This window comes from Stegodyphus dumicola, chromosome 6 (genome assembly GCF_044657685.1).
Source record: "Stegodyphus dumicola isolate Sdum_Otavi_A_Nest chromosome 6, ASM4465768v1".
In the NCBI taxonomy this organism is placed as follows: Eukaryota; Metazoa; Arthropoda; class Arachnida; order Araneae; family Eresidae; genus Stegodyphus; species Stegodyphus dumicola.
Window position 1 is genome coordinate 15,826,763 of NC_140773.1, and position 26,422 is coordinate 15,853,184.

At 30.5% G+C, this 26,422-nt stretch overlaps 1 protein-coding gene across 13 annotated transcripts in view; it reads left to right on the plus strand.

Moving 5' to 3' along the window:
* LOC118195642 (uncharacterized) overlaps nucleotides 1–26,422 on the plus strand; it is a 497,554-nt gene that overhangs the window by 456,936 nt on the left and 14,196 nt on the right. For 6 of the 13 annotated variants that reach the window (XM_085818127.1, XM_085818126.1, XM_085818131.1 and 3 more), the window contains 5 exons: nucleotides 6,594–6,636; nucleotides 16,534–16,676; nucleotides 22,889–23,044; nucleotides 25,996–26,082; nucleotides 26,244–26,411. In XM_085818127.1, the coding sequence (XP_085674253.1) occupies nucleotides 6,594–6,636; nucleotides 16,534–16,676; nucleotides 22,889–23,044; nucleotides 25,996–26,082; nucleotides 26,244–26,411 (597 nt within the window). The remainder of the gene's footprint in view (nucleotides 1–6,593; nucleotides 6,637–16,533; nucleotides 16,677–22,888; nucleotides 23,045–25,995; nucleotides 26,083–26,243; nucleotides 26,412–26,422) is intronic. The other 7 variants (XM_085818132.1, XM_085818133.1, XM_085818134.1 and 4 more) reach the window with 5 other exon arrangements.

Genomic DNA, 26,422 nt, shown 5'->3' on the forward strand with positions numbered 1-26,422 from the left:
AAGACGATGCACATTGCGTTTTTTCGCTTTCTTAAGATTTAAATCAACGTTTATCATTTTGTTTACAGTGGACACCGAGCATTTTAATGATTTTGAAACTGTCCTTTGACTAGGGGGATTTTCTTTTAACATTAAACAACGTACCTTTGCAAAAGTCGAAGATGTCCGTTTTTTCCTTGGATACTTGTTTGGAATTTTCGTCCCATTTGAGGCTACAATTTGACGTTTTTTTCCTTTCTTGTTGATGATATTACCTATCGACGCTTTAGATATCACAAAACCATGACTCTCACATCGTTTTTGGATAACGGAGTATGCATATTTCTCTTCGGAAAGAGCGTAAATGTAGCCTTCGAACCACTGCTTTGTTAAATTCGCCATTTTGAATAAAAACAAAACTTTCAAGCCACAGACGGTAATTTTGTCTTTTAAAAACATAGTACAATTGCAATTACTTCTTTTGCAGCAAACGATTTTTTATTACCGCTTACCAAAATCGTCTAAAAAATGTGCGAACAGCCTCTGTATTTCCGTACTTTGAGCAAGTTTCAATAATTTATCGAAACTTGTTCAAAGTACAAATTGTTTTTGTCTAATGTTTCCTTTCCGTACATTTGTTCGCAGCAACGAATTGCATTACTTATTATATTATAGGACAAACTCTATGGCTGTGTTCTTTATTGGAATCAATAATATTATCGGAAGGATCCAACCATTCTAGTAATTTCTGGTAAATTTTCAGCGGTTAATTCTCCTTGCGATACTTCATCTCAGTTGTCATTGTCTCACTAAATCGTCCTACCGTTCATTAGTAATTTCAGTGAAATGTGTTTAGAAAAACAAGGAAATCATTTGCATAGTAATATCCATACTGCCCTTCTGTTGCTTGCCGTTAATTCACCCCGTGTTTAGCTTAAATATTCCATATTAGTCCTGATATTGCAATTCTTCCAAAATTCCGTTTAAGTAGGCACATTTTTTTGGTGATAAAACTTTTTAAGGCTTGCGAAAAAAATTGTCTACAAGCATATAATTTTAATTCAGCGGCATCACACCTGAGACAGTTGCGTTGCTTACAGTTGTACCCGCCATTTTAAAAAAGAAAACAGAATAACTTTTTATAAGTAATTATCATGGGCAATTGTTTAATTAGCGATCATTTTAAAATTTGGCTTAAGTGCCTGTGGATTTGCATACTTTATATTTCACTGTATCTACCGCTGTAAAAGTATAAATATACGGCGTATAGTTTTGTTTTTTTTTATTATTTTTTCGCTCAAAACTTCTTTTCTCTCTGTCTTTCTCTCTCTCTCTCTCTTTTTTTAAATGAAGAACAGAATAAAAATTATACGACGTAAAGATATATTTCTTGTCAATTTTAAGTCGAGCAATTAACTGAATTTTTTTTAAAGGTGGAATTATGCCTCAGCTTATTTTATTTTCTTAACATACATGTTTCTTATTTTCAGTATTTATTAAATTATTAGTGTTTTGCATCTTTTCCGTGTTTCGATAATTTCAAACATGTAACATAAAAAGAGGCTTTAAAACAATCACCCGTGGTGTCACTGATGTTCAGATTTGAAACAAGAATATAATATTGTATAACAATTACTATAATTGCCAGTAGGGTTTTTTGCCACTGCCATAGCTGTTACCATCTTTCTGATTGGAATCAGGATTTATTGCACAATGCACAGTCTGTTATTATTACTATATCTATGGGTTAATCGGAAGCTGACTGTGTTCTGAAGATTACCGATTGTTGCCAGTGCATCCAATGAAATAAAGAAAATTGTAAGATGAGTTTTTTTAGCTTAGCTAAGTGTTGCCAATGCAGGACAGCGAAATAAAAAATTATTCAATGAATACTTTTTTTTTCCCCCAGTATGATGAGCTAGGATTATCTTCATCGGTTATTATTATCATGCCCCATTGAACAAAATTACTATTTTTGGATGGATCAAAACGTTTTTAAATGTAGTTATAAAACTCGTTACTTTTTAAATAAATGTTTCATTTGTGATTAGAATGTTTGTACTTTCATTCTCAATTTGAGAAATCATTGATCTAATTTCACATTGTTAAGCACTTTTGTATGCGAATATCAGACAGTGTTCTCTTTTTGAGATTGCTATTTTGTTTTCTTGTTTTGTGGTTAGAAAAATCTAATTTTGGGATGTTGTCATTAAGCCTAGGAAAGAACATGAATCTGAGTTATCTCTTCGATGTCAATTCACAGAATATACTTTTTCTTAAAGAAGGAGAAAAGATCTCCAATAAAATAATCTTCAATCTGCTTGTCCATATGTGCTTTCTTCTTTTCCCCCTTTCCTCTCAGTATGAATGGCATTCCCAATCGCTCAGTTATCGATATGACCGCTCGTAATTTCTCCGCAAATCGAACGTCTCTCACCTTTCCATTCTGCACAGAGTTTTGGTGCAATAAATTTCAGATTACGGCCCAATATTTCTCTCCAGTGGGCAATCTCCTTCCGCCACCTGATCGGAAGTTATTGTAGCCAACAAATTGACTTTGATAATTCTACTGCACCGCGTTTATTTGAACGTGAAGTTTGCGTCAGCGTATATCTCGTTGTTATGGCAACCGTTCTCAACCACTGGCTCGTCTTATTCCGAATCGGAATAGGTGTGATACGCGTTGCTTAATTCGGTGTATTAGAAAGGTTACAGTTTCTGTCTTTTATCTGTAGATATTTACGCTTTTTTCCTAAAATGGGATTTAACGTTTTTGTATCGGATCGCCATTTTACGGTTGCCCTTAAGGGGGACTCATACACCTTAAACTCCTTATGATCTTTGAATATGTGACTGTTGCAAGAATTGGGATATTTTATTTATTTTAAAAGCAATTACTTCCAACTTTTTACAGCTGACTACATAATACAGCTGCTTTGGAAAATAGCAACTAGAAAGTTTGTGTTGCCACAAATATTTTTGTAATTTAATCCTCTTTGTGACAAAATATTTCGCCATGTTTCCACCTTGCGCACATGATATTTTAAAAATGGCTAATGGTACATACTTGAAATTGGATGGAATTCTTTATACATGCACTATTTTCTAACTGAACCAACAATCTGATGAATATTTTAATATTGAAAAATTTTATGGACGAAAACATTAAAAATTTTGTTAATAAAATACATTTTATAAACTGAACTCAAAATAAAATAAAAATTTAACATGAAATTTTTAGAATTTTAGGTTTACAGTAGTTTCCAAATGTTATAAAAGCTATATATTAAATATGGAATTAAATTATGAAACAGAATGTTTTAAACTGTGTGCGCAATTTGGAAACATGACGAAAAATGTTGTCACAGAGCGGATTAAATTATAAAAATATTTGTGGCAACACAAACTTTCTGATGACTATTTCAGAAAGCAGCTATGTTATGTAGTCAGCTGTAAAAAGTTGGTAATAATTGCTTTTAAAATAAATAAGTTATCCCAATTCTTGCAACAGTCACCTATTCCAATATCTTATAGGTTTTAAGGTGTCTGAGTCCCCTTAAACGTATGCAGTTCTCTGTGTGATTATAAATATCCGAGAAGGCAGATACTTCTCAGGTGCTTTGCCATAATCAAATAAAAGTTATTCTTTCTTATTACGAAAATGTTATAGACAAGCTGCAATATATTGAAAGACAATATGGCAGATTAAAATTTTAGAAAGATAAAATTTACTCTTAATTAGCTGTAACGAGTCTGCAGCCAAGGGAAAATGGCGCGAATCATTTTTCTTGAAGTACCAAATATATTTTAGAATAAAAGAATTTTTCAACACTTGGCAGGGCTGAAAAATTTATTTATTGAAACAATGACATATTTGCTGGAAGTATGGGATTTAAATAGCGCAGAATTATGTAAATAACACACGCTCCAGAATTGCTGGTTGTAACTGCTTTAACAGACTGAGCGATTTAGAAACAGTAAATGCGCTTCTTAATAATTAAAATCTTTATTTTATTGTGTAATGCATGTAATTTGTGTAATGTAAAACGAATTTATTATATATATCCAAATGATAACTGTGAACATTTTCTATGCTATTATAATCAACAAAAAGTGTTTCTAATGCATATATTTCGTTGTTAGGATAGGAAAACGGCATTTTTAATGATGGAGCTAATTGATAAAGCGCATTTTTGTGGGCGTTTTTACCACTGCTTTGATTAATAAAATATATTTCTAATGACGTATATTACATTCCGTGGTGGAGAATCTCTTTCTTTTGATTTATTTTTAGAAGTCATTTCTTCAATTAATTTTTTTTCAAGCTTTACTTATGAAAACATTACAAATGAAAATAAGCTGAACCTTTATACAAGCGAAGGGATTGCTAAAAATTCTGTTGAATCCAAAAGGTTCGAGTTGAGGAGGGGGAGCTTTGAGGAATACTGTTGAAGATAGTTAAATTAAGAATTTATAATTTCATGATAGTCGTTTTAAAGTAATGGCGGGAAAATACTGTTTCTAACAGAACCACTAATAGTTAACATAATAGCTAACCATTGAGTTAACTGGGAGCAGATTATGAAAATAATTATAGTGCATTTTCTTTTCAAGATTTAAATAATAAGTACACTTTCATCTATATATATGTAATAATAAAATTCCATAGTCAAGAATACACTTAAAATTCTAACTGTATGTTCTTTTCATTTTTAATGGCGACGTTCTCTTATTTGAAAGTACGTGGAATTAAATCCACAGCCTCTTAGTCAAGTTGTTTTCCCCGCCTTTTCTACACGTACAGTTATAGAATGTTCTGGAAATATTTAAAGCGAACTGGATTGGTTGACGTCAATTCTCGGAAGCTCCGCCTTTCCAGAGGTTATAAAAGGACTCGCAAAAGAATATCGGGGGCTTTTTCTTTAATGTAACGATGCAGTAAACATACAAAAAGTTATTAGTAATTCTTTTTTATTTACTCCGGATATCTGATTTTGTAACTGCTATTTCTCCTGACCAATAATAAATGGATCCTGTTTTTTAAACTTATCGTCTGATAATTTAAGCTACGACTACATCTCACAAATTTATTTATTCCGGACAAAAGCTGGTACATCACATATATATATGTATAATGCATGTAAGATGAAAATATGTAACTCTCAAAATTATAAATTAAACTAGCAATAGCTCTTAATTATTCCCCCTCTCTATTCTAAAAATAGTAATAACTTTTCTGGACTGCATCATTTCTAGATCAGTCTATGTCATAACGCTAATGACGTAGCTAATTCGGAACTTGAACTCATAATTGCGAGAACTTTCTCTTAAAAAGCAACTTAAACCGAAACCTTCTCTTAATGGGCTACCATATTGGATAACTGCGCACTTTAGCTTCTACCTCTCTTCTTGTTAAGACGCTATTTCGCTGTCCTCCCTTCCTATCGCAACAATATCAAACATGTAAATTTTTTGAATATGCACAACTAGAGTGCCAAGTAAATTGTGGCTGCAAACGTTAATTGAAATTAAGGTTACCCAGGAATAAACGAACCCAGACAGTTTAAAGTCTTGTTGTGCAGTTTAGAGATGCTTTCAGAAGAAAATTTTTCAAATGTAGATTAAAATTCTTTTTCGATTTTCTTTTTTAATTTTTTCCTTTGAGAACATACAGACTCCCCGTGCACCACATATGTACAACACGGGGCTTACAGAAGTAAGTTAACTAGAACATTAAAGGTTACATGTATAAATAAACATTAAAAATTACATGCATAAATAAAGCGAACAAAAGCAGAGAACAGCAGTCCGGACGAAAACAGATAAGTTTACTGGCCAAGTCACTCCGAACATTTTCAAATCGTTCTGTAAGCATAATCTAGGGCCATCAAATGTAGGGCACGAGAAAATCAAATGTTCCACATTCTGAGAAACTCTTTTTGAACATTCACATAAATTGTTTGATCGTAGATTAAAACGAAACAGATAACTTGCAAATTTAACGTGACCAGATAAAAACTGAGACACTTTAAAATTTAACGAGAGGAAAGACTCGGAATTCAGTCTATGGTAAATAGAAGGAAGGAACTTTTTGGTGACTTCAGCATTACAAGATGAAATGTATTCCTCATTCCACATCTTCATTCTTTTTTAATTTCGTAACAAAAAGCTTCTTGAAGCAATGAAAAATCTGTTTCAAAGGGTGAGGAACTGTGACGATTACAGAATTAAACATAGAATTAAGTCAAATCTGAGTTGGGCTAAAAATCCTTGAAGACAACTCATACTATCAGTGAGTAAGAACCAAAAACATACTCAAAATACTAGAATTGCATGTTTTGAACATTTTCTCACAGGAACAGAGTTGGTTGAGACCTAATTGCAAAATTTTTCTAGTGTTGAAGGATTCTTTTATTTAAACTAGATCATATAATTGTATGGTTATGCAAATTTATAAAAAATTAATCCGATTTTAGTATTGTTTGTAACATATATTTTTAGTTTTTGTAAACTTTCGTAAAATATGTAAAAGAGTTTTGCATTATAAAAATGTTGATTTTATTCATAAATATGTTACTCTGCGTTTTTTTAAACCGTATTATTTATGTTTTTAGGCTCGAAATTCTTCAGGGAAAAAGAAAAGCACATCAAAAGAAGGTCAGTATTTCATTTATTTTCATTGTTTTTTATTGTTGCAATAAATTAATTCAGTTTGCTTTCGTGTTGTCCCCAATATAAATATTAAAAATGAAAAAATAGAACCATAGAAAATTATTTCAAAAGGCTATCACTGATAAAGCTTCTTATATTTTTAGTTGTGACCATTTTTTTTTAAATTATCTTTTTAACTTTATTGCATTGTCAATTCAATTTTTTTAGATGCTTGTTGTACATTGTGAATTTAATATAGCTGGAAAGAACTAAAACAATTTTAGTGCTAATGGTGCAGGGTTAGGCTACTACTAGGCTTTTTTTGCCACCAGATATGTCTGCTGCTTAAGTTCTGGTGCCAGCGCTATACTGAATTATTCATAAGTACAGTAGAACATCTTAGAAATTAATCAGTGGTAAGATTTAGTTGGATGCATCAGAAAGCTGAGCGATGTCACAATTGAATGGAAATGATCATTTGTGAGAGTATGTCATTAAAAACTTTCCTCTAACATAAAGCGTGAGGCAATGAGAGATGATGGTTAATGGTGAAAGCTACCACAATCTTCAAATTTAAAGCCATGTGACTTTCTTGGTGGGTTTAGCAAAGATTTTGGAACTTGGATCTGATGGTTCATTAGGCATGTGCCCTGAGGTGTTGGCATTCGTTTGAGGTTTCTGCACAAATACTCCTTTTACCAACTACTTATGAGGTTGTTGTCTTGTCCGAGAAGTCACTGCAGAAAAGTCAAATAGGACCGAAAGTATCCGAAACGGAAGAGATGGCCTGGAGAAAGTTGGATATCAGTACAGTAAGGACAACTATAGTATTTTCGCTGACCATCAGGGGATATCTTCAGTCCTTTAAAGTGTTTTGTACTGATGAGGTAAAAGAATAGACTGGAAAAATATGGAAATTTTACTCATTTGAGAGTAAGATTGTAGAGACATTAGGATTTTTGGAAGCCAGAGAGATGAAAAATTAGCAATCACCTTCGCCGGGAATCGGACCATGGACCTCTGGAATACCGGCCCAGCGGGCAGAACCACTACACCACGAAGGCACGCTAGGAAAGTGGGAGAAACACCTTATAAGATAGTTTATCATTTGGACAAGTAGGCATAGAAAAGTTTGCCGTTCACGGTAATTTCTTTTGTTCGAGTCCTGAGACAATACAGCAAGAGTAAAAGAAGTATAATGTACAGCTGCTCTTAGAAGGTTATCCATTCATTTGTGACCCTGTGTTCTGCTGCTTTGTTTGAGTGAGTTGGCTGGGAGTTCTTGTCTATCATTTAACTCTACCCAAGTAAGTATCTTCTTAATTGAGAAAAGGATACTTTTTTACCAAATTAGTTGTGAGGTGAATGACAGTTCTGCTGGTTTTTGACCTTGTTTATGGACAGATTTTGGAGCTGTGCATCTCTTTGCACATTCCTTCTGTTCTGCTGATAAATTTTATATTCTGCACATCCCCTGAGTGTCCACTTTTGCAAAAATAATAAACATCACACTACCTTTTTTGATAGTTTGTCTTTTGTAACCTTGTCTCTTATACTGACGATATAATTCCGATACTAGTAAATGATTTTTCCTTCAAGATTTGGTAGCAGTTTCAGAAATTATCCATAATAAAAGCATAAGATAACTTCATGAACATGTTTAGTAAATCGTTTCACTCATGATGGAGTATTTCTTTTTCAAGAAATTCATCTTTGATTTTTCTCTTAAGGATATTAATCGGGTTCCTTAATACTATATGCACATTACACTTTGATGACAAGCTTGTGCATGTGGAATGGGATACACTTTTCTGGAAGATATTCACTCCCATTTCTCTAAGTTTCTTCAGTTTTTGTGTAAATATGTCTTGAATCATTCACAGACAGAATATGTCTTCCAGTTCATCGACAGAGATGGTTAAAAGTATTTGCTTTATTTACAGCCAGTCAACTTATGATGGAAAAACGATTCTGGTACTTTCGCAATTCCATCTTTTTATTGTTATTTTATCTTCTCTTTTTCCAATTTCCAATTTCTTTTTCTGATCTGTTTCCTTCTTTGACGAGGAGAATTACTCTATCTGTTCATCTCCTGAATTTTCCCTACCTGATAATAGCAACATATAAAGATTATGTATCTTCAATAGGAGCAACTGTCATTCTGCAGGAAGCTTTCGCTATCTTCTTCGGAGTTTACATTTCGTTGCTTTCATTCTGCTCCTGGGATTGGCTCCATTTTTGCTTCTCTGTTTCCAAAGTATCTGTAGTTCTTATCCCTGACGCCATTCCCCCCCCTCTTACTTTGTGATTCAATTTTTTTTTTAAGTCCAAAGGGGCTTCTGAAGGACTATTGCTCTCGTTTTGCATTGGAATCCTATAAACGGCATATCACTTTCCAAATCGTTGCCACCAAATACTATCACCCTGTATTATATTTGAAGAAATTAAATAATGAAGAATCTGCATAAATGTTTGTATGTTTCTCGCATTGTGATAAAACAATGGTACCTAAACCCATACAATTTTGAATGACATAATCCTACTGCGAATCTGGGCATTTGAAAGCCCAAATTTGGAATTTGTTTTATTATCGATTTCATATTTTGTAAAACTTTAAAGAATTTTTCGTTAACAAAACGATTTAAAAGCGAGCAATGGCAACACTCTACGGAGGGGGCAAAAACTTTTTATCTCCAGCGTGCGGAACTGTGTATCAGAAATTGTAAAGATATACTCATTTTAAAGTTATTTTGCGACATTGCTGTTGAACTGAATTTTATGGTTTAAGTGCAAAGAAGATAATATTTAATAAATAAAGGTAACACACAGAACATTAAAAAGATGCCCCTTTGGACATAATTTAAAATCTAAAACTTTTTTTAAAATATGTATTTTTTTATTTTTTCTGGAATATGTCAGGGTCTCTTCTTCAAATTATTTATGCTTTCTGTTTTCAGTCATCATCTGGATCTTCTATGGTATTGTTTTCCCAAAATTTTTAAGAGTTCCTAATACTTTTATAGTACTGCTGGGAAAACAATCTTGCTTCTTTCTTTCAGAGTCTTAACATAGCTTTCTTAGATGCTCATCCTGCTCACGTGTTCTTCTATTAGGAAAATGGTAATATTTTCCTCATAGAATTTCACTTTCCAATCTTCTATGGTGATACAAGAATTCCTTCATGTAATGCGTTCTTATAAAATTTATGAAAACATTGCCATTCTTTTCCTTCCAATAACTGCTGTATTCTTGTGGCTTGTTCTGTAAAATTGGCTTCAAGTGATGAAGCCATTCCTTTAATAAAAATAATGTAGAAGTTCAAACATCAAGTGGTACCAAAGCAGAACTCATAAAAATCTATGCAACTATATCCACATCTCCAGCTCAAATATAATGTCATGTGATCTAACTTGTGTCTGCATTTTCTGTAGATCTCCAATAACTTTACCTTTGTATCTATAGTGCCATAGGTGTTCTTGATTCATTAGGAAACAAATTGGGAAACTAACTGGTTTGTCACATGGATACCCATCGTGCAGGTGTCCGCCGATAACATCGCGGCAAAAACATCGCGGAGAAAACAACGCAAGGCGAAAACATCATGCTACAAAACATCGTGAGAGAAAACATCGTGTGTGGAAACATCGCAAAGAGAAAACATCGCAGTTCTAAAACATCGTCGTCGAAAATAAAGCGGTTCAAAAACTTCACAATTTAAAAACATCGTCGTCGAAAATGTGATAAAAAATAAAGTATCTACAAATCATCGCATGACGATAGCATCGCAGACATGCTTTTTTCAGGCTTTAGTAACTTTAAATGGATATTCCCATTATGATTTGTGAGCGCAAGATGAAAGAAGGATAATTTTTACTTTCACATTTTTTTATTAACTAATAAATTTTTGCTGAGAAAATAAGAAGGAAACTTAAGCATAGCAAATTATTGCAACTTATAGCACTTAATATAATTTTAAACTGACATAGTTAATTAACAAAGGCCATTAATAAATCATTTTTATAAAGTTTTTACTGGTAATTTTTCATGAAAAGTATAATCTACAAATTGCATTTAATTTTCTATTCTTAAGTTTCCTTCTTACATTTTCAGCAAAAATTTATTAATTAATAAAAAAAATGTGAAAGTAAAAATTATCCTTTTTTACATCTTGCGCTCACAAATCATTATGGGAATATCCATTTACAGTTATTATAGCCTGCAAAAAAGCATGTCTGCGATGTTATCGTCTTGCGATGATTTGTAGATATTTTATTTTTTACCACGATATTTTCGACGACGATGATTTTAAACTGCGAAGTTTTTGAACCGCTTTATTTTCGACGACGATGTTTTGTACCACGGTGTTTTAGAACTGCGATGTTTTTTCCCACGATGTTTTGTAGCACGACGTTTTCGCCTTGCGTTGTTTTTCTCCGCGACGTTTTCGGCCGCGGTGTTTTTGCCGCGATGTTTTCGGCTGTAACCATCCTGCCTACAAAGGTTGGCATTATTGAGCATTTATAAAATAAGTAAAGAAAATCTGGTGAATTTACCTCTGTTTGCTTGAATAAAATGTGGTATCTGTTGCATATAATATTTTATAATGTATTTTTAGAAATTATATGAATTTAATTTTAATAAGTAATAAACTATTTATTTTTTTTAACCGTATTTATGCTAACTGTTGAAATTGTAACTTAAAGCTGAAGGTTTGAATCAAGCTGAAGGTTTGAATCAAGCTGAAAGTTTGAAAGTATCTAGTTTTTTTAATGGCTTTTAACAGAATGTGATTTGATGGAATTTTATATTGTGTAATAAATATTTTTTTAATTCAAGAAATAATCTTTTAAAAGTTTTTTTAACTCTATTTAACTTTCTTTTCACAACGTTATTGGATGACTTTGGATCAAAAACTATGGAACAATCACTGGTGAGTTACATAAATGTGAGGATGCATGTTAAGGCAGTTGTTGAACTTGCCATTACAAAATTTGCCAGCATGGCTTGTTTTTGTTTTGTGGTTTGAATGTGCTTTTATTTGTAACAACAGTTTCTAAATTCTCAAAATTTCTATCATGTATCGCAGAGCAACCGTATTCACAGTATTCCCAGGTGTATTTATCCTTTCCAGTGTGCTGTAACTATATCCTATTTTCTGCATAGGATGTATGTGGTGTATTTCAAAAGTTTCATGAGTATGATATATGTGTGACAAAAAGTAATATTGTTTAAATATACAGAGCACTAATGCTATTTATAATGATGTCATGATACTGTTTATAATGAAGTCATGAGTAGGTAATTAACAATTTATCATGTTCATAATTACTAATTTCTTTAAAAATAAGATTTACTTTGTCAAGTTAGTGAATAATATATGCCTAAGACTGTCTTAATGGTAATTCTTCATGGTTACCTGCTAAGCTTCTAGGTTACTGCTAATTTCACCACCTTTTTCAATAACTTTTTCAAGAATTAAATTGCATACAGGAGCTACATAACATGGACAGAAAACTAATAAGTTTGCTATCGTGACGAAATATTCTGCCTCTGGTAAGTTCTAAACATATAGCAATAAACTTTAAAGAAAATTATATTTGTGCTAAACATTAAAAAAATTCATCAATGACTTTTAGTATAATGTTAAAATATTCCTAATTAAGTATTTTAACTTCACTTACTGAATAATACTAAAAACGTTTAGTTATAACATGTTGCAGATCAGTTATTTTTTTCCTATATAGAATGGAAGTTATTTATGTATAACTTTAATTTGTGCATATAAGTATGTGTATGCATATATTGTGTATTACATGTTGAGGAAGACTAGAAATAATATTGAGATGAATAAAAGCTGCTTATAGCAAGATAAGTAATTATAAATAGCTGAGAGGAAAACAGAGGTAACGTAGAATTCTGTTCAACGTGCTAGGAATCTGTCCGCGATGTTTTCATCAAAACTGTGATTGCACACAGTCACAAAGCAAAGTGAATAAAAATAGTAATCCTTAAGAAAGGAAGCCCTGTTGCAAAATAATCACATAATTAGTTTTGAACTGCAGTTGGGCAGCTTCATTTTTAAGGGAAAATTCAAGCATCTCTGGAACATTCCAGAAAAGAGCTTCAAAAATATGTTTTTCGGAAATTTTAAAATTCTGCAACTTAAATGAAGTTCTGCATCATCTCTTTCTGTTTTAGATCTTCTGAAATAAATTTTGAGACCTTAAAATAATTATATCTCACAAGAAAATACTGAAATGAAGGTTTGTGAAAGAGTTATGGTGCATTGTAGAATCGAAATTTTTACTAAAGGAAATTCATATTATGAAATATTTCATGAAAACGAATGTGTATCTTGATAGAAAATTAATTATTTAATAGTAGTAGCAACTTGAATAGCTTTACTATTTTTTACATAAATTCAATTTTTTATACATTTTAATTATTATAGAACATTTTGGGTAATGCAACATTTTAATACAGTCAAAAGTCGTTAATTCGGACACCCATAATCCGGAATGATCTATAATCCGGACCTCAAGCTAAAAACTTTCTGCGCATGCGCCGCGTTGGGACATGCGCCCAAGCGTTTTACGCGTGCGCGTAAGATCTTGACTTCTGCGCATATGCGTGTGCGCAAGTGCAGAATACGTTTTCGCCTGTGCGTTTAATGTATAACGGACGGTGTAAGCTAAAATTATCTAATTATCTATTTCAGTTAATGTTAATGATTGCGTTATTCCTTAATCTTCGAATTGGATCCCGCTTTTTATTTTTTGCAGACTGTAAGAGCAATTTTATAAAAGTAAACTTGAACTTTCGATTATGTCAAATAGAATTTCCGATGCTGGAACTTCCAAAGGATCTACAAAACGAAAGTATGTTTCGATGTTCAACAAACAAAAAGTGGAATTGCTGCAAAAAATGGATAAAGACATGAAGAATGTGACAGAGAGGTTAGTGAAAACGAAAAAATTTCAATTGACAAGTTAGTCGGTATTCTCGGCACAGCAATTAACGGGACTTGAACAGCGGAACTTTGTAACTGAACAAGAAATTATGTCTGTTTATAGAATTAAAGAGAAAGTATTATCACATAAAACGAAGCAACTTAAACAACTTACCTTGAAAGAAATGTTTAATAAAGTAAACAAATAAATATTAAGCTTTTTTTTTTTTTTTTTTTTTTTTTTTTTTTTTGTAAATTTTGATACCCTTTAGATCATAATTGTTCTTTATTTCATAAATTACGGTTTCATATTTTTAATTTTGTAATTTCTGCATGCCATCGTACGAGATTTAAACTTATGATCTATAATCCGGAAAAATCGATAATCCGGAATCGCCGAAGTCACGATCCCGACGAATCCGGATTAAAGACTTTTGACTGTAGTTGCTTATGCAAGCTGAAAAAGAGATTCTGATTTTTTTAATAATTTCAGTTATGTTTTAATTGCCTTGAGTATCTCTTTTTTTTTTTTTTTTTCTTTTCCCTTCCAATTTGTGGCCTTTATACTGAGTATTTTCATAAGGTATTGAACTAAACAACAAAAAATTTAGTCTTTGTATTTTTTTTTTTTTTTTAATTTTCATATAAATACAGTTGTTTTTATTTACTATTTTTTATCTTTTAGTGTAAAATTATGAATTTTGTAAAAATTCCACTATATGATTTGTTTCTGATAATCATGCATGTATGAATTTCTTTATTTCATATTTTCACATTCACTACATTTTATTCTAAAATAATAGGAGAACTTTGTTTCACAAAAATGTTTTTGTATAAATCTTCTTCTGAATATCTTATAGAATTATTTATTGTATTTGTAAGTAAATTTGACAAAGAACATGAATTATTCATCAAGAACATTAGATTAAAATATGATGTGAATAATGAGATGAATATGTAGGTTCTTTCCTGCAGTATATATTATTTTATTTTAAATCTGTGAATGCGGTTGTGGAGCATTTTCTGAAGCATGAAGTATTGAATTTTTTTTTTTTTTTTTTAACATTTGTATGTGTGACCTTTGCTTTGCTTTCAAGTTAATGCTTTATTAAAAAAAATGCATGTATCTAGCTGGTATTTAGTTTTGAGGCAACGAAATTAAATATCATTACTTAGAAATGTTTTATTTTAAAGGAGACATCTGCCAGATTTTAAGAAAATTTTATTTAAAACTTTTGTAAATAGCTTTGTTGACTTGTTATTATCTTTCCGTCTGTGTCCTCTAACTGGTACATTAAAAAAAAAATTGGGGGGAAGGACTTTTATAACTGTTGTTAGAATTGGCAGTATTTATCTATTGTATTTTTTTCTTGACTGCGATTTGCGATTGGAAATGTTCTGAATCGCACTTTTAAAACTAAATTTGTTAGATGCAGTTTAGTTAATTTGGTTATAAGGATACAATGATTGTTAATTTGATGTTTATCAAAGACAAGAAATGAATTGTTGGTAGCAAATTCAACTCATCATGATATAGTAATTATTCTTTAATGTGTGAAACTCAGTATTCAGCCATGGAACTGTTCCTACAATTAACTCATGCGGCCATACTGAGTTTGGTGGCTAGTTATGCTGATGTCATATTCTTCGACATAGACAGTCTTTGGACTTGAATTCCTAACGAAACATGGATGTTCATGGGTATCACTGCCACATGGAGGCACTTAAAGCATCATCAAACCAAAAGTTTTCTCAGAAGGCTGGTAGTAGAAAAGGGTAGGAGAGCCTTGCATCCTTCTATCAAAATTGGGACTCAGCCGGTTAAGCTCATACTATCGCCTGTGAAGTGCATAAGGTTTTGGCTAATGATAGATTCACTTGCTTCTTGATCATGATAAAATGTATTGGCTTAGGTTAATATCAATAGGATTAACACAAATCAACAGCATGGCTTCTTTGCTATGCACTGCGGAGTTATGGATATAAACAAGAACTTGCACGGAGGGATAAAAGATTTCTTTGTATTACAATAATGGTTTATTCAAGTAAGCACTCATTAGTTATACTATTATACTTTTTCAGTACCTGTAACTTTATTCTTCCAGCATAATATATCCATGGACATTGTAATGTTGTTTTTCAGCAATATTTATAATGTAATGCCTTATCCTATCCATTCATCAAAGACTTGACTTCCATACATGCTAGTGAGAGTTAGTAATTGGTAAAGAGCAACTATTTTATAACGTTCTTCTCTTAATCTTTGTACGTCTACAACACTGTAAAGAATGAATCTAAAGGCAGGTTGTAATAAGGCATATTGTACTGATCGTCAGTGCTATTTTTGTGGCTAATATTTACTCATATTTTGAATTTTTTAAATTGCTGTCTACTCACTTTTTAAAATTTTGGGAAAATTCATGCTTCTCTTCTTACTTAATTTTTGGAATAGTGCATTTGTTTTGCATATGAAGGAATTAAATACTGGATTTTGTCTTGTATATAAATCATTATTAATTAAAATCATTTAATTCATGCATTAATATATTTAAAATTTTTCAAATAGGGAAATGCATATTGTAGACAATTTTATAAAAGTATTCATAGCAATTAAAAACTTACATGCTCTAACTTAAATCCTGCATGGTTCTGCTTTTCAATAATATTTGAACTGTGGGTTGTTTGAACATTATTTTGATGTTTCAGTGATATTATTTTCATTTATTTTTTGCTTTTTAATATTTATTTATTAATTTCCTCTTTTTAAATAATTCACTGCATAAAATTCAGTCATAGATATCTTAGATTCCATATAGTATTAGCATGTCTTATTTAATCATTTAAATATATTTAGTGTAACATTAATTTTTTCCTGGCTATTATATGTTTTAATTTGTGCTTTTGAACTTGCATAAGCATTATAATAATGTTTTCTTCTTTCTTTAAAAAAATAGTTTTGATTCATGAACCAGCAGTTCTCATCGAGGGTGTGTTGTTTAGAGCCAGGTATCTGGGCTCAACTCAGTTGGTTTGTGAGGGTCAGCCTACAAAAGCAACTCGCATGATGCAAGCTGAAGAAGCTGTGTCAAGGATCAAGGTACATATTTTACACTTTAAAGTGAATTCTTGCACTAAAATTTTATAATTATTCATAGATGAAGATGAAATTATTAATTTTATTTATATTTATTACTTTGCTGCCGACTGTTAGTCATTGGTAAGTAAAAGTATTTGTATTTTTAAAAAATATTATTCTGTTTATTTCTATAATTAAAATTTTTGGGCTGTGGAGGAACTTTCATTTCTTATTTTATTTTACGTATGTTTAAATGTTTAATGTACTAAAAAATTTGGTATGAAAATCTCATAACGTTTCATTCTTTTTAGAAATAAATATTTTATGTGCTTTCTTTCTGCTTCTGTTTCTTGCTTTCTGTTTTATGAGAAAATTATTACTTTTTGCCATTGTATGTACCAAAAAAAAAGTAATGAAATATCTGTGTAAAAATGAAACTGAATAAGCACTTATATAAATTATATACAACTAATAATTTTGAACTTATAAAAATTAATTTCATTGTAAGTAAACAATTGATATACAATAAAAAACCAAGTTGGCAATATATTTTTGATAATTTCATAAAATATAAGTGAAAGCATGATTCGTCACCGATACAGTATAGTGGTTAAGGGATCCTGCTACGATACCAAAGAGCCTGGGTTCAAATCCCAGAGAAGACATGGATGTTTGTAAATATATACTGTCAGTGTGGCATAGCGGCACTCAAATTACTTGGTGAGCCGAAAGTAATCTCATGTGGATTGGTGGGAGACCCCAGATCCCTCCTCCAGGTGTGCTTCCTCAAAATTGGGGCTGGAAAATAGAAGTCAGCCTCTCTTCGAAGTAGGCTCTAGCAACCATTGTTCCATGTAATATGGACAAGACAACAACAACAAAACATGATTCTGTAACAATAATATATCTATGTCAGTTAATGTAATGTTTTCCTGTTACAGGACTGTAATGGCATTTTTTGAAACACTGGATATATCAATATATTTACTTAACATTTATTTCCCATGTAAATTTTTTTTTTTTTTTTGAAGTATACATGTTGCCAGTTTTATTACCTAGTGTGCCAAAACAAATTTAACTTCTATTCTATGAATATTCACTTGATTTTTATTGTCAAGTTGAAGGTTTTTCACAAAAACAGAAGTATTTGAAAAGTTAATAAAGCAAAATATTCGAGGAAGGCTGAAAATAAAGGGCAATGCATTTATTTAAAGCAAATGAAATAAATAAATTTAAATACATTTCAACCATTATTTTGGAAAGCAATTGTCAATTCTCCTTGATCTCAAATTTTTTTAATCTATATAAATAAGGAAAAGCAGGCAAATGCCTGTTTGAAGAAAGCTTTGCAAATTATGGAGGAAGGGGAAGAGCAAGCACCATCATGAAATGTGGCAAAACTACTTACAGAAATATGACCAAAAAATGAACTTTTTCAGAAGCTTTAGTAATTAGCACAAAGGAGAATTTATTCTTCTTTGTTTTCACCTTTAATCTTTACTGACAATATTTATGTCTGTGTTTGCAAAGTACTTTTTTATGTGTTGTCTGTTTTAGTATTTAAAGTTTCCAAGTTTTGCTTGAGTTTGAAAAATGAATGTCATTTAAAATTTATTTTGATTTCATTGCAAAAATTAACTGAATTCATATTGCTTTCTACTTCTGTAGTTCTTTTATTTTTCTAATATATTCTTTATTGCATTCATGTAAAACATTAAAACATATTTGCAACAAACAAATATTGTTGGGAGGGATTGCTTGTTGCAATTTCCCCCCCCCTTCAAGTTGCAACCTTAATTTTGATCCCACCAACATCACAGCAGTTTCAAGAAATTATCCTTTCAAAACGTAGGAAAATCTGCAATCCAACATTTAGCATTGTTTATATGGAAATCTTCTATTCAAAATAATATAGTTTTTGCAATAACAAACTATCAAGAACTATTTTATTATACTTTTTCAGGATTTGTACAGGAGTAATGCTTGTAAAAAAATGTTTGCTGTATAAATGATTTTGGTACTACCATAATACTAATAACGTAGTTGTAAATAGATACAAATTTAATTTTTTAATAATTTTCTGAAATGATACAGAGAAAAAATGGCAGAATAATATGCAAAAACTGATTAAAATAGCTTTGCATCATCAAATATAATCAGGAATCAAATTTTCTGAAACATTCTTTTTCATAAATGTTTATGTTTATCCCAGTTTTCATCAAAGTGTTCACTTTTCTTTTAAAATCTAGAATTTCGTAATTTTTTAAGTAATTTTTGGCAAACATTGTAGTCTAATACTGTTCTACTTTATTAACTCAGTATTATGGTGCATTAACCATCCCTCAAAAAAAAAAAAAAAAAAAAAAAAGGTATTATATTTCAGTGTAAGTATTATATGTTTAAGATGAGTTCCTTCAGTTTTACTTAGTATTTTCTGTGGGATTAATGAACAGAACAAATGCAGTATGTGAAAAATGTGTATTTTATCTTCTTTTGTAATGAAATGTTATAGGAAGTTTGTAGTAGCCTGGTTACCATTGATTAGTAATCAAAATATCACTGTGTTTGGAAAAAAAACAGTGTCATGATTAATTGAATGTTTTTTCTTTACATATTTTTAGAAATTTTACATTTAATTGTGATCTTTAAATGCAATTTAGATTAAATTTAAAATAAGCGTTTGGTAAATATTATTTTGATGGATGGAAATTGTTGAGAAGATTAAATAAAACTGTATACAGTCAAAAGTCGTTAATCCGGACTCGTTGGAACTTTGGCGATTCCGGATTATCGATTTTTCCAGATTATAGAACATCAGTTTAAATCTCGTAAGATGGCATGCAGAAATTCTAAAATTAAAAATATGAAACCGTAATTTATGAAATAAAGAACAATTATGATCTAAAGGGTATCAAAATTTACCAATAAAAAAGCTTAATATTTATTTGTTTACTTTATGAAACATTTCTTTCAATGTAAGTTGTTTAAGTTGCTTCGTTTTATGTGATAATACTTTCTCTTTAATTCTATAAACAGACACAATTTCTTGTTCAGTAACAAAGTTCCGCTGTTCAAGTCCCGTAATTGCTGTGCCGAGAATACCGACTAACTTGTCAATCGAAATTTTTTCATTCTCACTAACCTCTCTGTCACCTTCTTCATGTCTTTATCCATTTTTTGCAGCAATTCCACTTTTTGTTTGATGGACATCGAAACATACTTTCGTTTTATAGATCCTTTGGGAGCTCCAGCATCGGAAATTCTATTTAACATAATAAAAAATTCAAGTTTACTTTTATAAAATTGCTCATACAGTCTGCAAAAAATAATAAGCCGGATCCAACTCGAAGATTAAGGAACAACACAATCATCAACATTAACTGAAATAGATAATTAGATAATTTTAGCTTATACCATCCGTTATACATAAAACGCGCACGTGAAAACGTACTCTGCGTTTGCGCACACACATATGCGCAGTAGTAAAGGTCTTAGGTCTTACGCGCACGCGTAAAAGCCTATGGGCATGTGTCAACGTGGCGCATGCGCAGAAAGTTTTTAGCTTTGAGGTCCGGATTATGGGTGTCCGAATTAACGACTTTTGACTGTATATATATTTATATAGTACATTTTCTAACTTTAAAATCTAAAGCAAAATAATCATCAAAATGTGTATTTTAAATTAACTACAAAACTGAAATATTGCATATTCAACTAAAACTGAAAGCAGTTTCATTTGGAATAAAATTTAATGATTATCTAAGATATTTTTCTTTTAGTATTTAAAATGTAAAAAAAAAAAATTTTATAGAATTTTATTTTTGTGTAAAGACTTGCTTTTTTTATGTGACTTTGATAATTTGTTTTCTAATAAAGTATGAAATATGTCTCATTTTAAAGTTATTTGTGGTAATTTTTGATGAAGAGATTTATAAAAAATTAATTTTGTTAAGGCTGAATATACACTGAGTGATCATAACAAAGGTATATCTGTTTAATACCGAATGGAGTGATGGTGATCCAAATTCTGCATGATCTGCAGAATTATTAGAGCAGGATATCTTGATGAAATGGGAAGGCTTAATAAATAGCACATCTTGGAATAGGAGAAAATTTAAACAACAAACGTTTGGAATTTGTATGTCATGCAACTAAACAAATTTCAGGATTTGAACAGTGTACAAGTACACTGTAAGTACCATCTATTGCAATGTGTGAATAACTTGTGAAATAGCTTGTGCAATAAAAGGGGGATTAAGACATTAAGGTACGCCTTGCACAGCTTCTAAGAAATTACTCTGTAAAAACTTCTGTGTTTCTCTCTTTTCTGTATGAGATTAATGAAGTAGTTATAGAGCAGGGCTTTGAGAAGCACTGATATAATTTTAATAGTATTGTTCAGCTAGAAGAAAGTTTTGTTATTTTAGATATTTTATGACGAAAAGCATTTTTGTTTTCCCTGCAGAAACTGTGGATACTGAAATAGGAGTACTGCAAAGTTTCATGATGTTTGGACTGTTGTTTGGAATTAACAAAGCTTTAAGTAGGAATTTCATAATCTCCTGTGAAATATTTATAGTAAAACTACAGCAACTGATTTTTTCTGCATCTAACCTCATTTTTCATTGTGCAGAAATTTTAAATCACAACTTCTGTTCCTTAAGTCAAACTTCTTTTAACTTTTAGGGCTCGGTTGTATTTGTGGCATAAAATGGTAGTTTCTCTTGAGATGTGTTACTTTTTACTGCATGTCAGTACTTGTATTTTTATGTCACTTTATTTTATTGTAGTTATAACTTTAAATGATTTCTGAGCATGGAAAATATTTTAAGTGATGAGGAAATAAGGTTTGTTGAAACTTTGATGATATTAGTGATGGAGACTCAAGTAATGAATACATAGAACTAAGTAAATATAGAAATAGTCTTATTTTAAAAAGATTTTGCAGTTGATAGCCATAAAAATAATTTTAAAAACATTTACAAACTAGGCAAAAACAGTTGCTACAACACATCCCAAAAGGACTTATATAAAAAAAAAAAACATTTTGTGTTTTATTATAAAGAGAGAAAATAAGTAATAAAAAAAGTTAACTTTTGTTCAGGGACTAAAGAAAATTGTGTTAAATTATGAAAAAATATGACCGGGCATGGGTATTGGTTAACTTTGTATTAATTGTAAGAAATGCAGCACTTTAGTATGCATGGATCAAAGCTTAGTACATATCATGAAAAGTAATTATGATCACTCACTGTGTATAGAGTATGTTACTTTTGTGCAGTTTTGTTTTAAATTGTTTTTATATTTGCTATTTATGTAAGTGTTTATAAAATGTAATTAGGAATCATTTTTAAGTATTATGCCTCAAATGTTCTTAGTGCAAATGAATACTTGAAATTTGTGAAACCTCTGCTTCTGTTTAATGTATTAAATACTTAAATTAGCATCCTGTGAACATGATTTAATATCCTCTCCTAAATACATAAATTAAATGTTATCTTCAGAAGCTTAAGCAATGAATTATTCTTATCTGTGTAATAAAACTACTGATAACTTTACATGTTAGTGTTCTTATTTCATATGTGGAAAGATGAGCAATAATTTTATATTTCAGTAGTTTTCTTAGTTTTCTGTGTTGCAAATGTTGTACTATTAGTAGTATAAAAACAGAGTAGTCTCTTTTTTGGTATTTATGAAGAAGTAAAGAATTTCAAGTTTGAGAAATTCAGAGAACAAAGGAAGAAGCAAAATGAAAAACTGAATCCTGAATGATAATTTTTATAAAAATCTCATATAAAGTTTGTTGACTTCAAGATAAATTACCTTTAACTTTTACATGAACATGTATACTTTTAAATGCAGTTGAACATCCTGTTAATGGACAGTCCTTGGGTTAATGCTTTTGTCATTTTCAGGGAATACATTAGTTCCCTGTTACAAAAGTTTGAGGATTTGGAAAATGTCTGTTAACTGGGAGTGTCCATTAATGGAAATGGAAGTTTGACTGTGTATTTATTTTAATATTCTGAAAGATGAATGGGAAAACCAATACCAAATGTAGCAATTCCAAAGCATTCTAATTTGTTGTTTCTGTTAATAATTAAACTGCAGTATGTTTAAAAACATGTTCTCTTTCAAAATACTTTTTGATTGTGGTTTTAACTTCAGATTAATGCTTAACCCCCTTCAATCTAATTAGTCTCTTAATATTTCTGTAACTTTAACACTTAAAGCATAATCCTGCAAGAATGCAACTTGCTGGTAAAAATGATGTAACGGCCACAAAAGGAGATCCTGATGAACCATTTTCTGGAACTGATACATACACCTCTTCAAATGACGTTGATGATCGTGTAGAACAGATGAAAATATCTTTGTGTCCCCATGCTGTGAGTAACCCTTGTGCACATTTGGTCCGTACAGTTTTTACATCCGCATTAATTTTAATTCCCTCGAGTTTTTCATTTGCAACATTTTGTATAGAATCTGAAACCCTTGTTATAGCTTTTTGTGAAGCTCTGATTTTTTTTTTTTCTTTTAAAGGTTTTTATGAAATAATTTTATTGAGTTTCCAATACACATTTCAGTTTCTTGAGAATGGTTTATTTGCTTGAGAAATACAGGTTGTTCATAATTCCTTGAAACATTTGAAAATGTTACTTCAGATAAATTTTGCAAACAAATTTTGATACAGTGAAATAGAAATAAATTCATTAAGTTTATTAACAAATTTCTTAATTGCTGAATCTGTCTAATCTGCTAATACACTGATTCTATATGCATCACCTCTAGAATTCAGTTGGACTTATTGAGAAACTAGTACTGCAACTAAATGAAACAGTAGGAATGATTACTTCTTTCAAGGAAACAATCACTGGACTAATTTTCTCACAGATTATTATCAAGAGAATTTCTGTTAACATTTGCTACAAAGTTAAAAGGTTGAAAAGAAAGTACATTAATGTGATTGTCACCTCTCTCTCTCTCCAGATTCAATCTCTTGCTACTTCATCTTGCGGAGATTTGTCAGGAATACTCTCTATGTGCCTCCTCACCTTATTAATCGGTAGCATCCTTACAACTGTATAACTAATGCCTCGTTAGTGACACTCAGTCATTAGTGACGTTCACTCAGTATCATTAGTACTTAATTTTAGTCGACTTTGATGCACTCTGATCCAGCTAATTTCTTGATTGAAGATGGACATATTATTGTGAAAAATAAATAAAAAATCTTTGGTGCATATATCTTTTATTTCAGTGTAATAAAATTTGGTATCATTTGTGTAATTTATTAGTAATGAATTTATTACATGTTTTGCAGAATTATGAATAAACCTGTAGTAAGTTATTATTTACAGTTTCAGTTATATTTCGGAAATCTTTTAGTTTTTTAATCTTTTATTTCGTATATTTTTTTCATTTTTATTATTTCCAAACTTTGTCTTATTATTTCTACAATTTTTGTAAACTTTTTAAAGTATTCTTATAAATTTTCTCAAAGTGAAGTAGTATATTAAATAATTTTTATACATCTGATTGATTATATAATGTTAGAAACACCCTTTTTTCCTTAACAACTGCAAAAAAAAAAAAAAAAAAAAAAAAGTCTCTGAATAGTCACCAAAATTTTATTTAAAGTTCCATCTGTAATTTAAAGAACCATTCTTGTATATTTTAGTTCCCATTATCCATTGTTATGAATGATTCTTTATTTCAGGTTTGGTTTTCCCTTCAGCTCTGCACTATTGATCATATTTTCTCCCTTTTACTTTGCATGAACTTTTGTATGTTATAGAAATACAAAAGAAATCACTTTTTAGCTGCACATTGTTATTTATTTGCTTGTTTCAATTAGGTATTGTCCCTGAAGAATTTAAAGTTTTATTTTGCATTGTATATTTTTCATATAAATATGGCATTGAATGAAATATTGGTTATTCATTTCCAGTTCATACTTTTTTGCATGAAGTATATTTATTTTATGCAGCAAAAAGATTCAGACTGGATTACTGCATTTTAATTTCTTTTTGCTTTTTTAATATGGTAATATTGTATTGCTTTTACATGTTCTATTTTTATTGTGGATTTGTAATCGAAATGTTTTGAAATGTATGATTTTACTTTGGAATTATTGTACGCTTAGCTGTGTGTTCCATTAAGAAGATTTTCATGTTATGTATGTAAAAGACTTTTTTCATAAAATATGTGTAATGCATGATATTTAAGAATGTGTTTTGTCTCCCTTTTAGTTTTTGTTTTCTGTCTGTTGTGGAACAACAGTGGAAATTAAATTTCCATTATAAAAATATAAAGTTCTATTTCAATAGCTTTATGATGTCTGAAATGTGTGTATTTTATTGACATTTGTTTTTAAACATAAAAAGCTCTTACCGAAAATGGCAAGTATTAAAATATTACATGAACTTATTATTTTTAAAATGTTGCATAGCTAATTTTTGCCATTGATTTTTCTATAGTTCCTCTATCAGTATTCTACATTGCAACTAATATTCATGTAAAATTTTCCCTTTCAAATAAAAAGATTTCCTACTTTTTAAATTCACTTAGAGGTCTTATAAATCTGTGAAGAAATCTGTTTAAATACATTTACATACTGTTTACATATATAGTGTAATATAACCTTCATTTAGAAGATAATATATGCTGATCTTGAAAATTCAGTAGACTTTTTAGAAAATGAAAAAAAACTAGTAACAGAATGGTATACATACAGCAAAATCTCTCATATACTCATTGTTTGATTTTCTATGAATTAGTAGTATTAAAACTCTTCTCTGGTATGTCACGAGTATTCTAATATTTTCACTGAAATTATTTGGTCCATATAGTTATAGAATCACTGTTGTGCATTGATGCAATTATAGGAAACTTGTCTGTTAGGTGCCATGCAAGGCACTGACTGTTTTACTGTACCAATGAAAAACAAATTTTGTAATAGCATATAATTAAGTAATTTGTGGATCACTAAAAAATGAATAGATATTGCTGTATGGTAAAACTCAACAAATCTTGATTGCAAACATTGCATCATATTTATAAGAAGTTGGGTTTTCTAACTGTCATTGGAACTGAAAAGAGTATTGCACAGAAAAAAAAAATTGAAGGTGGCTATGCCCAGTTAAATTCAGAAGTTTGTGAACAGAATTTTCTGTCCCACTAATTACAATTTAATTGTTTAACTATATAGTTTTGACATCTAACTCTTTAGAAACTACAGTAGTCATGCATATCAAAAATTGTTGTTTCCTAAAAACATACACAAAATGTGTATTTGACAAAAATAATGTGATCAAAATATTATTTGGTTTTTTCTTAGGCACCAGAGGGTGAAACACAGCCAAGTACTGAAGTTGATCTTTTTATTTCAACTGAAAAAATCATGGTTCTCAATACAGATTTGAAAGTGAGTCATATGGATATTTAATAAAATAACACAAAATTTACTTGTACTATTTGTATTGAAATTTATTTCATAAATGCAAATTCTAATAAGCAGTTTTAATCATATTTTCATATTAATATATTTGGCTGTTTCAAATTTTTAGTATGGAATTTTCTTTCTAGGAAATTATGATGGATCATGCTTTGAGAGCCATTTCCTATATTGCGGATATTGGTGATTTAGTGGTTTTAATGGCACGTAGACGTGTAATGAACAGTCCGGATGATCCAAATGAGCCTAAAATAAAACGCACACCAAAGATGATTTGTCATGTTTTTGAGTCTGAAGAAGTAAGTCACAA